This window comes from Strigops habroptila, chromosome 9 (assembly GCF_004027225.2).
Source record: "Strigops habroptila isolate Jane chromosome 9, bStrHab1.2.pri, whole genome shotgun sequence".
Taxonomy (NCBI): Eukaryota; Metazoa; Chordata; class Aves; order Psittaciformes; family Psittacidae; genus Strigops; species Strigops habroptila.
Genome location: NC_044285.2, coordinates 2,831,379 through 2,848,169, shown reverse-complemented (window position 1 = coordinate 2,848,169; position 16,791 = coordinate 2,831,379). Strand labels below are relative to the sequence as shown.

Below are 16,791 nucleotides of genomic sequence, written 5' to 3'. Positions count from 1 at the left end.
CCAGCCATGGACACTCACCATTCTATCCCCTAGGGGCAGGTGGAGGAGAATACTGATCCCAAATTAGTATGCTGTGAATTAACCCATCTCTGCATTTTAATACAGAGAGGTTTCAAATACCATGCAATGATGCAGCTCCTTTGGAATACACAGAGAAGGAGAGATCATTGTCCTGACTGGAGATTTTAATCTAGGCACTCTTTATGGTGACACAATAAAAACACTAATTGATTCAGATCCATTTATTAGTGTATACTAAGTGTATTAGTAGCCCTTGGTTAAAAATACAATCCCTGCTACACTGGCATCAGAAATGTCTGTGTTTTAAACTTTGCTCAGAACAAGCCCCAAACACCCCATGCCAGAAATTATTCTGGGGGCTCTTAAAACAGCTCACATGGTCCTATGTATTTGCAGCCAAGCAGACAACTCTTGGAATCATCTCAAGGGACTGCTACCAAGTGCAAGACAGACCCTGGGTTTCCACACCAACTACTAAGAGATGGAAGCAGCTAACCTAGTCGAGTGAGCTCGTACTGCTTCACTTTCTTCTTTAGTTTTATGGGTCCTACGTCCCAGCTCTCATCCTCAGCACCATCCAAAGGGCTTTCATCGCTGGACTCCTCTGGGCCCACTTCTCGGTAGTAGAGCTTGTAGCCAGATATCTGGGCATGGTTGGCTGGGGGCTGCCACGTTATCAGCAGAGACTCCATCTTCGCTCGGACTTTTAATTCTGTCGGGGCAAATGGAACTAGAAGAAGAACAAGACAAGAGAAAAATGTTCAGCCAGTTGTCTGCATTCCCCTGCTCCACTGAATCCTTCCTGTCCATGGTAGTGAGGGAGTGCTGTGAGGAAAGGCTGTTCTGTGACCTGGATGTCTCCACTGTCTGACAGTGGAGAGTGGTACAGTTATGCTTTACTGTTGACTTCTGGGTGATGCAGTAAAGAACAATGTCACAAAGCCACTATGGCAGTTTCTCAATATATTCTGAGATGCCACCGTCTTTAACCACTGCTGGAGTTCGGTTTGGGCTCAACTCTGCTTGGCAGAATTGTCTGTCCACTCCCAAATGTCATAACATTGGGGCTTGGGGGTTTTATTTTTTCTTTCTGAAGAATTTTCACAGCTGCACATGGAGGGAGGAAGGACCCACTACCCAGGCAAGCAGCAAGACATGCAGGGGCTAATGAACAGAAAGATAAAGGTGGGTGCTTTGGTCTAATCAAAACCAGTGCTTGTAATTCACCAATGAAAGCAAGTATCTCTGATTATGCCTCAAGTTCCCCAGTGTCCTGCACACCCTGCCCCAGACCCCAGGCACTACCCAGCCTCCTACCATGTGTCTGGTTGTCTCTGTCAGGAGTCCGGTGCTGGGTCCACTCGGAGGGGGCCCCGTAGCCCACGCTGGTGCTGGCTGCGATGCGCACTTTGTACACTTTGTTGGGATGGAGTGAGTAGAGAGTGATTTGTGTCTCATTTCCACCCACTTCAATGGAGGTTACCTGATCTGCTGGAAGCAAGGGGACACCATTGAAAACATGGTTTTCCCAGTCAAAGGGAATTCAGCTGAGAAGAAGCCACAAAGCCCAGCTACCCCCACATGGCCTGCACGCCTTGGGCTGGCCTTGCCCTGTGCAATCTCATGCCACCAGGAAAAACTAGAACTGAAGGCTGGGCAGAGCTGATATCCTGACTGACAACTCCCTTCATCACATTCAAATCTACGCATTGCCTTCAGCACCACTGAGCCTGCCTGGAGGGGAGCTGTCAGAAACCTTGTTGCTGATGATGTGATGGCAGAACATGTGCATGTCAATGGGAGCTGATGGTACATTCCAGTGCTTCTCACTGCTGTATTAAAATCCTCACCTTAATTTGAACCAGAACTGTCCAGCAATCTTGCTCTCTGCAAAATTCACACCTCCGCTCAGGCCAGGCTGAGGTTTTACATCTCCCTCTTCAGCCCACCCAAGTTCATGAGGGAGATAACAGGAAATTCAAACTGAGATGGCTTGGGATTTTCACTGTAACAACTTATGGGTCTTGCTGAAGATTCATACTGCCTGTTTGGTGAATGCAAAGGTCTTGCTTTTCAGCTTCACCTGTTGTAAAGTCAGCTGGGAGCACTGTCCCTGCTACGCAACAGCATATTGCTGAGTGTGATCCCTGGATTGCGCATATTTCCAAGGTTTTACGATGCCACAGAGCCACAGGCAGGCTCAGAGTGAAAATCAAAGAGCCAGGAGTCACAGCACAGACTACTAATCCAGATCAAACACATGGGAGCATGTCCAGCCCTTCATCACACTCCCCACCCTTCTGTTGGTAAGAATCATGACCCTGAGAAGTGAGAAGCTGCAGAGCTTTGACAGTTTTAAGAGCAAATACCCAGAAGGATTTGCAAAGCAAGCCCACGTGGAATTGGAACAGCCGCATCCAGCACAGGTAAATGTTACCATCCCTGCTGAAGGCTTCTTAGAGCATCTGACAATATAAATAAACCCAGATAAAACTCAACAATAGAACAACACAGCCTGGCCAGGTTACTTGCTTTTTCCCTCCCCCTCCCCAAGGATCCCTTCAATTAGACTCCATTTTAAAGGAATAAAATGCATTTAACCTTCTTCCCCGACCAGCACAAAGCTCTTCCCCCAAAACACACAGTGCAGAGGGTTAGACACTCATGGGGCAGCACAAACACTCAAGCACCAGGCCCAGGCCATTCCCCTGGGGACACAGGTTCCTCCGTGATCAGAGAAGACACCTAGAAGCACGGTGAAGCAGCACAGCACCAGCACTGCTGTGACCACCACCCGCAGAGGCAGGCTACGAGAGGGGTGTTGTCCTCCCTTGGGTAAGAAGGGGTCCCTCTGTCCCTTCTCCCCTCAAATGTTAACACTGCTCTGCTGGAGCAGAATACACAACCCCCTATTTCCTCACCTTCCTTGAGGGTGCAGTAGTCGATCTTGTACTTCGTTATCTTGCCGTTACTCAGCTCTGGAGGGGGAGGCAGCCACGTCACACGGATGTCACCAGGAGTCATGCTCGACAGGGACAGCTGAGGGGCAGCACTAGGAACTGGGTAGAAACAACAAGGAGAAGTCAGCAAAGACCAGGGCAAGACCTCAACACATCTCTGCCACCTCTTGGAGCTGGCTGGAGGCCACTACCTGGTCCTGGCCCTGCCACAGCCACTGGTGACATGCTCTCTGGCCCAGGGGGAATCAATACCCACAGCTCTTCAACAGCTCAGAGAACCAGTGTGGTGTCTGGGGAGGGGAGATGGTGGGCTGCTCAGCTTCAACAGGCTGATCACTGCTCCCTAGGGACCCCACGTGCACTGCAAACTGGGCAAGGTAGCACAGACCAGCTAATCAGCCTATGGAGCATGAAGGACACACTGAAGGAAATGGCTCACAGATCCAGACTTCAGTCTGGGAATCCCCATTCCCTCAAGAATCACAGCTCTGTGCTGCAAGCAGCTTTCATGCTTTCAACTCAGCTTTTCAGGCTTCAGACATATACATGTGGGACCACGCAGCTCACTGTCAGGAGTATTAAAACCACATAATGGACCCTGCAGCACACCAGGGGCTTGCATGAGGTCTGCCAAAACCACCACTTCTTGCCTCTGTCCTGCAGTCTGTTGAAAGCTGTACATGTCCTCCCCTGCTGGGCTGCTGTCCTTCTGGCACTCTGCCCTTACTGCTTGCAAAATGCTACATGATAAGTGGCAAAATCAACACAAACTATTGGCTCTTAAGGGATCCAACCTCCAGGCTGCTCCCACCCCTATAAATTGCAATAAATGTCTTTCTCCCGAGTTGAAATCAAGTCTGGCCCAGAGTCAAGTTTGGAGCAATACTGCATTAGCTAGATGAAAGCCCAGAGGAGCTGACTGTAGTTCCTGAAGGATTCTCACGGGCTATACTGTCAGCTAGGTCATTTTCATGCTCTTCATCACCCAAGCTGATGATCAGACCAGAGTGCTTTGGTTTCGGGTGGTCTGGTTTGTTGTTTGGGGTTGTTTTTAAACGGCTTCTGACAAGAAGGAGCAGCAAGCAAGTTTAGGTTTCTAGGAGCTGATACTATTCTCCACAGCATATTCAGTGCTCACCATGGAACACATCAAGAACATTTTATAGGCACCAGTACCCATGTAATTCAACGCACCATCCTCCAGGGTCTGAACAATGATGGACGAGGATGTCCGGCTGGCACCGAGCTGAGAATATGCAACCACGTAGAAGACATAGTTGGTATTGGGTTCTAGGTCCTTGACTTGCAGCTCAGTGGTATCATTATTAACAGCAAACTGGTATTCCACGTTATCTGTTCCTACAACAAAGGAGACACTGATCAGCAGGTCAGTGAGCTGGCAAGACACTCCATGAAAGATCACTTCACTCACAAGGTCCATAGTGTAATACCACCTTAAAAATCACTTCTCCAGTTCCCCCAGTAACTGCACAAAACCCACTTACGTGAATTCTCTGGGGAGAAACATTCGATGCCTCAATGTTAACATCTCCTTTTTGACTCAAGTTCTTTAATCCATGCTAAAGCAGCTGATGTTATCAGCTTAATTTTCAGAGGAGCTCTGGCAACAGTTCAGCAAGAGTATTGGCTTGTTGGCTGCTTGGGAAGACAGACCCCGTGAGACCCGAATGCCTCACTTCATATTCTGGGTGTGAATAATTTAATGACTATCCCTGTACACAATGTAGCTATTTAGTATCTCCATTAAAAAATCACACCCTTTGCATATAAAATCAATGTGCTGGAGGAAAAAGTAAACAACAGAGGTTTCCAGAAGTGCCTGGTCTCACTAGAATCCAGACAGCTCAGCTACATGGATATGCTGCTGCTGGTCAACAAGTTAATATATGTTGGCTAATCCACAGGCACTGTCACAGGCTGACACTGATTCCAAGAGAAAATTCCTTCACCTGCAATGAAAAGGGCTAAACTAACTGGAATTGCCTCACACTTGTCACTAGCTGGGAAAGAAAATCAACCTGTGTTTTGCGTCTTGTGGCTGCAACACAGCTGTGTGGTAAACACCTACCCACAGCCCGCTGGTAATGTAAGGAGAAGCCGATGATCTGCTCGCTGTTGTACTCTGGCCGCTCCCAGGACACAAGGACAGTGGTGCTGGAGAGGGACACGGCTGACACTTTCTTGGGAGCACTGGGCAAACCCTCCCGCACGATCACCGAGAGCTTGGCAGTGGCACAAGCCATGCCCAGGCTGTTCTCAGCCACGCACTGGTAGTAGCCAGCATCCTCCAGCCCGATCTGATTGATGACAAGGCTCCCACTGCTCTGCACCTTCACCCGCCCGTTGGAGAGGATGGTCTCCCCGTTCTTCAGCCACTGGATGGTTGGGGCTGGCTCCCCCTCTGCCTTGCACACAAACCGGGCTGTGCTGGCACGGGTGCGTGAGATGGTTTCAGGAGCCTGGGAGATGCTGGGTTTAGCTGGGAGGAGAGAGGACAAATTAATGCAGGAAGGAGGAGGAAAAGATAGCAAAGCAAATCCCTTCTCCTCCCCACTCAGTGCTATGTTTTATTCAGTAGCAGCTTTGCTTACAAGATAGGATTTGCCAGGCAGACTCTAGAGGCTTAATTTAGACTCTGTCCAAAAGGAAAAATAAATTCTCTATCAATCATGTGCTGCGCTCCCTGATCCTAGGCTGTTCTCCCTGCTGGCTTCCACGATACTGAAAGTTAATTGCTGATACAGATTTCCATGAGGGAACCCTGGAGAACAAGAATAAGGCATAAAACGGTTCAGTAAATACAAGGAACTAAACCCCAAATTAAGGAGGAGACACTCCCACTGAGAGCTATCCCAACCCACGGCCTCCTGGCTCTAACCTGGCTCCCATCTTACCCAGCACGGGCCATGGACACAACTTCTTGGGTATCTCCTGGATGTTGGTCCACATAATCCACACCTACCTGGTCAGGGTTTCAACCTGGAGCATTTACCCTGCTCTCTACTCACCAAGGACCCGGAGCTCAGCCGCGGCTGTGACGAACTGCCTGGTCTGGGGTTTGTTAGCACGGCAGACGTACACCCCCGAGTGATGGGGCTGGCTGGAAGGGATGAGGAGGTTTGTCCGGCCCAGCACAATCACATCTGTGGAAACAGGCTTTCCATCTGCAGGAAGAAACATGCACAAATTGGGAGGCAGCCCCCTTTATGAGGGCTTGTGAAGAGCCAGGATCACAGCTGGGGAGTGGAGAGACCCCCAGACCCCAAATCCCAGCCCAGAAGAGGATTCCTGCTGGGACACTCCACCGCATTTGATCAAGCATCAGCCAGCCCAAGCCAACATTGGCCCAAGGCTTAGCTTAGCCTGTAATAAGTGAAGTTGTTCTGTTTTGGATCAAAACAGTCTCTGACACCTAGGGTGTGCCTTGCAATGAGAACCCCTAGGAAAAGCACATTCAAGGAAAAGCTATGCTAACACACATCTTGGAAAAGCTGCTGGATCTGCCTGATGATCCCCAAGCACGAACACACACACCTCCTCCCCTCACTCATTAATGCAGATGTCAGCAAGAGCACTGAATCACTAACAGCTCAGGGATTCTTCCTTCCTCTGGGTCCCACACATGAACCCAAATTTATTGAGCTTCCCAATTCATTCTTTGCCCCCAGCTTGGCTCCTGATCTGCAGGATATCAGGAAGACACCTGGTTCTCCGTGTGGCTCTGATGCTTCGACCGTAAGCTGCCCTCTCCCCATTCTCCTGGCCAGATGCTCAGCACTGCTGAGGAGGGAAGGAGGAAAGGGTGGCTCTGGATCCCTGGCCAGAAGATGAGCCTCCTTCTACAGCTTCCAATAGCCCTGGGCTCCTCAGCATGTCACAGACTGGTGCTGGGCACTGCTTATTGTCAGCACTGCTCCAGTGTGAGAAACATGGGGACCGTGGCGTTGGCACCTCTGAATGAGTGGAGGAGAGCAAAGCCAGGAGCTGGGGACAGAGTATGGGCAAGGAAAGGCATGGACGGGAGGTCAGGTACCCATGGCCAGCTCTGGCACAGCCAGCCAGTCTGTGCAGAGCTGTGCAACACCAGACTTGGTCCCTCTCCACCTGCAAAAGCATGGATGTCTTTCAGACAGCAAAAGCTCACCTTTACCTCTCAGAGATTCAACTGAGCCTGTATTTCCAGACAGATGCAAGCTCTCCACCTCCACTGTGAGCAGCTGCACCTACTTAGCACCAGCAGCAGGGCATGCAGCTGAAATCAGACCCTCTGCCCCCTCCATCCACAGTTTTGGGGTATTTGGATGGCCTCACAGTTCAGTGTGTGCATGCTCAGAGGAGGGGAAAATCCGTGCACCCCTTTTGCACTGGAGCAGTTTGAAAACCTGACTCCAGATGGTAGCAATTAGCTGACACCACCAAGAGTGGCAAGAGCCAAACTGGCAACCTGGAGGTACAATACTCAGTGTTACCTACATGACTAATCATCCAGTAAGCCAGCCTGCTCCTTAATGAAGCCTTGGAAAGAAACATGCTTGTATAACACAGAACTGCTAACACTGTTAATCCATCTTTTCTAATTGAAGAGTCCACACTGGGAAGCACAGGGGAGACCAAGCAACCACTTTAAAACAAAGCATGTAAGGAACTCTTTCATCAACCTTTCCTCCTCCTTTTCCTCCCATTCAAAAACTTTCATAGTGATAATTAATAATATCTACTCTACTACAGGCATCAGCACCTCCCAGCAAAGCAATGATTAAGTGATCTAGCATGTATCTGGAATTGTGAAGTGCACAGGATAAACCAGAAACGTTTCTGCCAGAACATTTAATCCAAAGTTATATCCTCTGAGATATTTTTGGTCCTTTTTTTTTGTAGGGAAGAGGAAATATTTACATACACTAAAATCCCTGCCTGTGGACAAGTCTGGGCTGAAGACCAACCACAATAAATGGTTACAGGGGAAAGGAGTCTTAAATCATGACCTGGATTTATGGAAATGACTGAGAGCCTTTTCTAGGGGAGAACTGACTCCTGAGCTGAGAACATCTTCAGGCAGAGCCTCTGAAACACATCTGATGGATGCGACACTTGAAGTGACACTAGCACCCTACTCATGACTTAGGCTATCAGCCCTGGGTAACGTGTGCCAGTCTGGCTCATCTGTACACCTCTGAGGAGACCTGAGCTTCTGCTTGATCCTTCTATCACCAGTGTGACCACAGTAAGATTGTGAATAAAAACCTTCCAGCAACATGCCCTGCCACTGCGAGGATTAAATCTTATCATGTTTGATAATCCTGCAAGATCATGCAAGTTATTTCTTTGATGCAAAGACGGATTCCACAGAATCCCCGCTAACCTCCGAGTCCCTGTAGGAATGGCATAGACCTGACCCCATCTCATGACCTTCACTGCTCAAGCTCATACAATAAGGATGACTAATTTAGATCAAAAGGCATCCAGGCATTAGAGCTGCATATATTTCACAGGTCAACCAACTATAAAGTGAACTGCATGCTTTGTAACCTTCTAGATTTAATTAGTAATTCCAGTTTAGCAAGGACACCCTACACTGCAACACCACCCATGTCATTAGGTACTGCTGTAACAAGCACCCTTCCAGCTCCACGGATTTCTCAGCTTTTTAATAGATGTTTTTAAATATAAAGTATCCACAGGTTCCTCTGGACAACAAAAACTTAATCCCATCCCTCAGGCTCACCCTGTCGGATCCAGGAGACAAAGGGGGTGGGATCAGCAGCTGCCATGCACTCCATCACCACGCTCTCACCAGCCACCACCGTGGTGTTCTCAGGAGCAGCGACGATGGTGACATCTCCTCCTGCTGGCTGGGAACCTGGAGTCAGAAGGAAAAAGGAAAGTCTGTCCTTCCAAATTGCAAAGTCCCTAGAAAAACAGAGAATGTGGAGCCCACACACGCCGTGGGTTGTTTCACGCGTGGTAACGGGTCATGGCCAGTTGGAGGAGAAAAAGCAGTTCTTGCTTTGACATGATTGCTATGTTTTTGCTAAAGAAATGGACAAAGGGGTGTCCTGAAGATTTATCCTCATCATGCTCGCCCTAGTAAAAATTAGCAGCAGGATTTTCACGTGGAAAATAAACAGAGTTTCAACCCAGCATCTTCATCAACTGTTGCTAAATGGATGTTTTGTTAATTAGATGAGACAAGACACTGCTATCCTCAAACAGAGCAACACAACACAGCCTTTGCTAAGGCACTGTAACAGCTCGGAAAGAATCTAGTAGCTTGGTCAAACAAATCCTAACATCCAGCTGCTGTGCTGTAAATGGCACCAAAGAGAGGTCAAGCTTGTGTCCAGGCCTTCACCTGATGGCACAAAGACTGAATCAGTCATTGCACACCTGGAGGAGAAAGCGCACAGACAAAGCCAACAGTAAACTGAGCAGCATTTACAGGAAGATCTATAGGCTGCATTGCACAACTTCTGGAGTACAAGATGCAGATGGTTTTTGCTTGAAATGAACCTTCTGCCTGTGTCTGCCCACTGCTGAGCAGGGATTAAGGGAAGTTAAGGAAATGCCTTTGCAGCGGCCAAATTTCTGTTGTCAGATGAAAACAACCGGAGCCCTCTTGAGCAGACCAGACTGTTCATAACCCTCCACAACCCAGCAACCCTGTTCTTCCAGCACTCTCTCAAGTGTGTCTAACTCTGAGGGACACTTTTGTTGTCGTCCTCATGAAAGGAGAAATAACTGCAGAGGAGTCACGTCGTACAAGTAATTCTAAGACCTGCTCTGGGTGCTCCCATGATCTAGCAGAGAAAGCTGTTGGCAGCAGGTCTCAAACAAATAAAAGCAGAACCTCTTTGCACTGGACAAACTCACTGTCCTAAGATGCTGCAGAGTGCAAAACCCAAGAAGTTCAGGCAAGCTCATGAAGGACCCATTTACCAGGACTGTTAAATACCAAGGTCTCGATGCAGTCCCCAGCCCAAGATGTTTCCACATCCCTGACTGTCAGATGCTGAGGGAGGTGTCCAAGGAAAGCACCATGTTCTCCCTGCCCAGTTTTTTTTACATGCTTTCCTCTACCATCTGCTGTGGTCACTTTTGGAGATGGCACTTGCAATGGGTGCACCTCTGGCCTGGCCCACACTGACCATTCATGTGGCATCCAAGCAACACTCATCCACACTTGACTTTCTTGTGATATAAACCAGAGCAGTTTTGGCCTCAGCACACAGGCCTGCTACATGGCAGGAGGTTATACACTGCTGCACTGAAGGTGCTGTGCTCAGCCCATCTCCAGGCTTGTTGCTGTTCACACCAGCACAGTAGTCTTGCCAAAGAGAGTTGGTCCAACACTGAAATCTTCTTGCAGCCCATACATGTGTGAAAGAGATTTCCATCTGTAGTATTACATGAGCACAGTTTAAAAGGAACTAGCAAAACCCCTGAGGCACCAAGGGAAAACGTGAGAGAGCAGGAGCCAGAGCTTGTCCAGCAGATGGAAGCAGAGATCGAGGAGCGCCCGTGGTCTCCACTGGGGCAAGGGCTGGACCACACTGAACTGCAACCCCTGCCCTGGCCAACACCAGCAATAGGAGCTGCCATGGGGCACGAAGGAGAAGCCAAGCCGGCTATCCTCTTTCCAGTGGAACAAGTGTGCCACACAGAGGGCCTGGGGTGTACAGGCACATACAATGTCCTGCTGTGTGTCCAGCATGGCCAGGGCTTTGCTGCGTTCATACATGAGCTGTTCACAGCGTTCACACCTACAGACACCACCAGCCTCGCAGCCACCATGTCCAGGTGCAGCAGGACAATTTGGGGACAGAACAGGAACAAGAAGAAACCACATCAGACTATGGATTCAGAGGCCTCATTGACAATCAGATCAAAGTCCTGGTCACTCTTAACTGCGGCACCAAGGCTGTGCTTGAGAGCTACCGAGACAGAAAATAGGTTTAATGCAAAACCAGGCATGACAGCTTCTGCAACAGGCACATAAGCTGAAGGATCAGAGAAATGCAAACCTCTTTGGAATGGCAGCTTTCTTTTAACTCCAGCTCCAGTTCAACAAAGCACTACAATTCACAAGTAATCATTACTCCTGCAAAACAACCGAGTGCAGGGACTCCAGCGAGACCCAGCTGGGTGGGTGAGGTCGCCCAGCACATGAGACCTCTACCCTTTCTCTGTTTCATACTCTTTCTTTACCTATACAGCAGAGAGGGATGAGGCAACATCAGAGAAAGATCAAGGAGAAGGAGCTTTCCAGCCAGGATTTGGAAGGGAACACATGAGAAAGCACCAGAAGGAAAAGGCTTTTATAGCAGCCATTACAGGAAAGGCCACAGTGCTGGGAAGACACGGGAGAAAAGAAGCTGTTCTTTTCTGCAGTGCTGGGGAAAAAAATAAACTTAGAGTAAAAAAATAACACCAGCCAGATGGCAATATATTCCCTGCCAGATTTCCAAGCAGCTTTCTCTACCGAGCTTAGGCCAGAGGAAGAGAGAAAGCTCCTCAAACCTGACTTAAACACTTGTCTGTTGCATTCAGGTGCATGGCCCCAGGTGCTGGCTGGCAAAAGCAGTTTACAGGTTACAGAAACTCCATGTGAAGGCTCTTGTTCCGCATCACTCGGTCCCTGGACAGCTGCCTTGTAGCGCTGTCAGTCACTAGGAGAGGGATTTTATGAGCTGCATAAACCCTCACTCTGAAACAGCCCCAGGAGCAGTCAGCCCAGCTCCACAACCTCCTGGTTTAGCAGAGCCACCATGAAGTGCTGCGGCCTCAAACTTCTCCTGACTGGGGAAGGACCAAGGAAATGCTTCACCACCCTCACCCTGAACAGTCCTGCAGTAGCACCATGTGCCACCCTTCCCTCTGGTGCCGCATGTCCTGCAATGTGGGTGCTCTGGAAGGGAAAGAGCAAGGAGCTCACTGCTGGTCAGGTAACCAGCCAGCAGAAACCAGGCCCGGAGACCCAAAGGGTGGCAACCAGCTAATTATCAGCTCCATACTTACCTTGTAGAAGGCAGACAGAGTTAGTATCAGGGCTTCCTGACAGTCAAACTCAGTGCCTCTCTGACAACCAAGAGCAGTAACAGCCACAGGCATTTGTAGCTCAAACATCCATTTCTGCTTCCTTCTCTCTCAGACAAAACTCTGGCTTCGGCCTTGAAAAACTACTGGGAAAACATATTAGCCCAGACCCCATGTCTGTTTGTTGCTGATTATTATTGAAACTGTATTACAAACCCAAACAGCTCTGCTTGCTTTCCCAGTGCATTCCTGGGGGGGTGTGTGCATGGATGAATGCCCCTTACACCGCTTGCACACACAAACTCATTTCTCTCCAGCTTTGTATTTCACTGTGGGTCTGTCAAAGGAAGCCCACAAGTCAAGCTCCTCTTTAAACTGAGCCCTCTTTAGAGTACGTTTTCCACTTGCTATCTCAATAGGCTGGCTGGACAGGATGGATCACAGGTTAACTGCTATGAACTGGGTTTGAAGAGTTCCCAAGAACTAAGCTAACCAGGGAAACCTCCACACAGGGATTCCAACAAACATCAAAGAGTAAAACCATCATCATTTTTTTTTGTCTCCACTGCCATTACAATAAGTTCAGGTCAAGAGGGAATATTGTTAGAACATAAAGGAAAAGAGAGCTGCAGTTTCCAAAACATCTTTGAGTGCCTGAACAAAACAGGTCACTGAATGCACCTGCGCCATGCTGCCCGTTCTGTGGCATTAAAAGCTGTCACAGTGCTGCTATTTAAAACTTGGGCTTTGAGATTTCTTCCCCCTCAGCTTTGTTTTGTCTCTCCAAGTAGCAAAGCTGCTCTGGGGAAAACCTTTGCACAGCCCAAGGAACAACCCGTGGATTCATATCAAAACTCACTGTCACCTTTGTGGACTTTTTGCCCTTCTGAATCAGATGGATTGATTTAACCCTCTTTTACTGAATAAAACCCCAGCTGTAGGGTGCTAAACACAGCTCGGGGATGACAGGGGAACTTTAAGCAGGGATTTGGAAGGAGGCCTGGGACAAAGCTCAAAATGTTTATTTGAAGTTACAGCCTGAGCTATAACATACACGAGTGATTTCAAACTCTAAGAGTTTACAATGTGGTTCTGCCTCTACAGCATCCATAATTCATCAGTCATCCTCTGCTGCCTCCCTGCTCTTGTTAGTGCAGAGCATCAGCAAAGAATTGAGGCAGTGCAACAGGAGGAAAGTGGGTTTTGTTCAGCCAATTTGTGATGGTCGCTTGCAGTGACAAGAGGATGACTTCTTGGACGGGAACTAACACCTCTCTGCTGACTCCATAAACACCCTGCCTCAGCAAAAGTGCTGGAAGGTGAAACATGACTTGCATGGTGACACACTCAACTCTCAGCTGTCAGCACTTCAAGATTCGGAGATATCCAACAATCAAGCCACAATCTTGTGTTCCGTGAACTTTCTCACCCTCTCTGGAGGAGGAGCATGAAACCTTATTCATCCCTGCGAGCCTCCTCCGGGAATAGATGCTAGCACTGAGCAGCTGTTCATTAGAGAAAGTCAATGCTGTCACTGCTGTTATTCTGCAGACAATAAAGGAGCAAATTACCCATTGCAGAGCACACACCTTCAAAAATGCAGGCGCTGTGTTTGCAGAGCATGTCCCGCTCCCAGTCCCACTCCCAAGCTCTCTCCCTTGTCTCTGACAAATCACAGACCTCCTGGACTGTGGAGGGAGAAAGCTGACAGCAGCCACAGAGAAGATAAAACATCCTCCACACCTGCCTTCCTCCTTCCTTTACGCTTTCCTGGCAATTTATCTACAGCGTATTTCTGCTTCTGGGCTACACGCAGGACAGGAGATAACTGGCATGTAAAGTCTCTAGGCAGGACACTTGCCTGGCTGTATCCTAACACTATGGCATATCTGCTTCGGAGGCAATATAAACAATGTCAGACCTCAAACCTGAGCCTGCCTAGCAACAAGCATTTCTTCTGTTAGAACTGTGCTCATCTGACCACAGCAATGCAAACAGGAAAGCAAAGCAGCCAAGAGAGGACCAGCACCAGTGATTTTCACAAGTGGCTAGAGATGCTGAGTGCTGCCCTTCTGACACCCAACAATTCAGGCACCCCCAACATATCAAAAGTTAAACGTTGCCTCCTCTTCTCCCCAAATGCAGCTCTGGCAACTGCACATCCTTTTACCAGTTGCTTTTCTGGGTTTTTCTTCCACCTTTGCTAAACTGGTCCCTGCAGCAGTTTGGATCCAAGTTCTGTTTCCTCCATCACTGAAGCTGCGGAGGGATGATTTTTAGTTACGAGATTATGGATTCAATTCACTAAACATGTGGTACTGCTCTGACGGTTCGCAGCCTTGTAAACTCCTCTGCAGAGGATCAGCCTTTGTTTCACAGCTTCTGCCAGCAGAAATGCTCTTTTCTTTCACTTTTCAGGCAGCTACAGTGTGTCTGGGTCAGCAGTGGAGCCAGCTTGGAAGGGAGGCTGAAAAGGAACCCGGCTTCTATTGCACAAGTGACACTGTATAGGGGTAACAGGGTTGGGTTTTTTCTGCCCAACAGTATACATGAGCTCAGTAAATCAGTTTTGCATTGTCTTTGTTTTGTATTGTCTTTTTACCTCATGTGTCAAAACATTCTGTAAGCAGTTACACATTTGCCAACGCAAACATTTCACTGAAAAGCTGAACAGGGGAAGATTTATCTCCATGTTTTGGAACGGGAACAGAGCCTCTCTTCCTACTTACTAAGTTAGCACTGCAGCAAAGCAGCTATACATCATTTGTCATCTTTAAAGCAGCATACAAAGAAACATGCATAAATGATTAAAACACTGAAGTTCCATCACTTTCTTAGCACCATTAAGAGGCCTCCACATATACCACTTGTAACTCAAATTACTATCACAAAATCCCCAACAAAGAAGCCAGTAAACAGATCCCCAAATACATGGTGCAACCTGCACTTCTAATAGCAGGTACAAAACCTGCTCCTTTAATGTCTGCATAGAGGTACATGCAAAATGGAGAATTTAATAGATGAAATACACTTCTATGATTTAAAAAGAAGGGGAAAAAAGAGAAAGAGAGGAATTAATGACTTTGGAAGAGGAGTGTTCATTTACCACCTGGACACACTCCCTACACCAGCACCACCACAGCTTCTGGGGTCAGTTACACACTGAGTGTGGCAGGAGGAGGAGCTGCTCTTAGAACTGCTTTTCACTTGGCTTGAGAAACAGCCTGTTAAAGTATTTCCCCAGTTCTGGGTCCTGTGTCTGGAAGCCTGGGGAGCACATGGATCCCAGTCCAGACAGGCAGAGGGGCCATCAGGCACTCCTCTTTCATTTGCCTCAACTTCTTTACACAGCTGACAGATTTCAACTCAGAAATTAAATCCTTTAATGTACTCGCTCAGCCACAAGTTGACACCCTGAACTATCTGTAACCAGAAGCCCTGAAAGAGGCAGAGCAGTGGCAGGTTTCCAGGAATTGCCTTGGATTTTTAGGGGGGGGGCTCTTCCCCCACCCCTAAACCATTGATCCTTCAGGATAGGGAGTTTTACATGTCCAGGGTACGTTCAGCTCTGCTGCGGAGCAGTCGGAGCTTGCTTTGCCCACCACTCCACCTCCTGTAAAGCTGTCAACATTGGCTCTCTGTTTGCGTACATGCATTTGCAACTGCTCTTCATCACGCCAAAAGGGCCGGGAGCCAGCCAGACTGCACGAGGAATTCCTGCTCGCTTCCCCAGTGAGCGCTTGGAAGCGTTTGTGCTGCTCCAAGTGGGAGCCAGGCAAAATAAACAGGAGGAGCTGCACCGGCAGCGCGGTCACAGAGCCCCAGAGCGCCCCTGCACAAAGAGCTGCTGCTGCTGCTTATGAGAACTGGGGCTCCTCTGGTTTTCTGCCACAAGCCCCAAGCTAGCCAAAGGGTTGGGAGACCTCAGGCCGTGGATCTGGATCCTCAGAAGCCTGAAGATAGGTTGCAGAGGGTTTCTGGGAGGCAGAAGAAGCGGCGCACAAGTTGGAATGTGGCAGAGGCAATAGGAAACCCAAGCCCGGGGCACAGTGGACACTGAGGACTGTGTTGTAGCAGTATTGATAATGAAAACATTTTAGATAATAGCTATCAATTAATAAACCTTTAACCATTAGCACATATTCAAAGATCTTAAGCTCCTTAAAAGAAAGTCACTCAGACTACAGCTAAGCCTCTGGATGAGAGGCCAACAAAGAGTGAAGATAGGAGCAGAGGTACCTCAGTATCTCTGAAACAGTTTGGAGAATGGCAGTGCAGTCTCCCTGCCCTAACCCTGACACCCAGACAGCTTATGTTACCTAAGCTTAGCCCTTAAAGCACTGCAAGCCCCAGCAGCTGCCAGAAACACAGACAAGAAAGACAAGGGCTGCAAGAGGATGTTTTGCAGTTATCACTGCAACAGGAACCACCACACTACACCAGGCATGTCCCACGGCTGACAACACTGATGCTACTGTAAAGTAATAGCCAGAAAGCATCAGAAAACCCTTAACAAAAGTCACAGTATCAGAGATTTAAAAAGAGACACCCCCACCCCCCCAAATCAGTAAACACCAAACGGCTCTGGGCACCTAAGCTTGCCAGCCCTTGGGATTCAGTGGGAACATTCCCAAACTTGTTTAAGCATCATCACAGCAGTGCTCTCTGTCATCTTCCCAGGCCAGCACATCACCTTCTAGGATGATGCAGGAGGAAAAAAAGCTGTGAGGCAGGTAAAAATGCTGTTACCTCTTGC

The 16,791-nt window shown here is 48.5% G+C and overlaps 1 protein-coding gene across 3 annotated transcripts in view; it reads right to left on the bottom strand.

Annotated features, from left to right (window-relative positions):
* IGDCC4 (immunoglobulin superfamily DCC subclass member 4) overlaps window positions 1–16,791 on the bottom strand; it is a 93,100-nt gene that overhangs the window by 21,522 nt on the left and 54,787 nt on the right. For 2 of the 3 annotated variants that reach the window (XM_030497995.1, XM_030497993.1), the window contains exons 5-11: window positions 8,728–8,862; window positions 6,011–6,166; window positions 5,071–5,481; window positions 4,176–4,340; window positions 2,943–3,080; window positions 1,339–1,512; window positions 518–751 (exon numbers count right to left, since the gene is read on the bottom strand). In XM_030497995.1, coding sequence (XP_030353855.1) covers window positions 518–751; window positions 1,339–1,512; window positions 2,943–3,080; window positions 4,176–4,340; window positions 5,071–5,481; window positions 6,011–6,166; window positions 8,728–8,862 — 1,413 coding nt within the window. The remainder of the gene's footprint in view (window positions 1–517; window positions 752–1,338; window positions 1,513–2,942; window positions 3,081–4,175; window positions 4,341–5,070; window positions 5,482–6,010; window positions 6,167–8,727; window positions 8,863–16,791) is intronic. The other variant, XM_030497994.1, reaches the window with a different exon arrangement.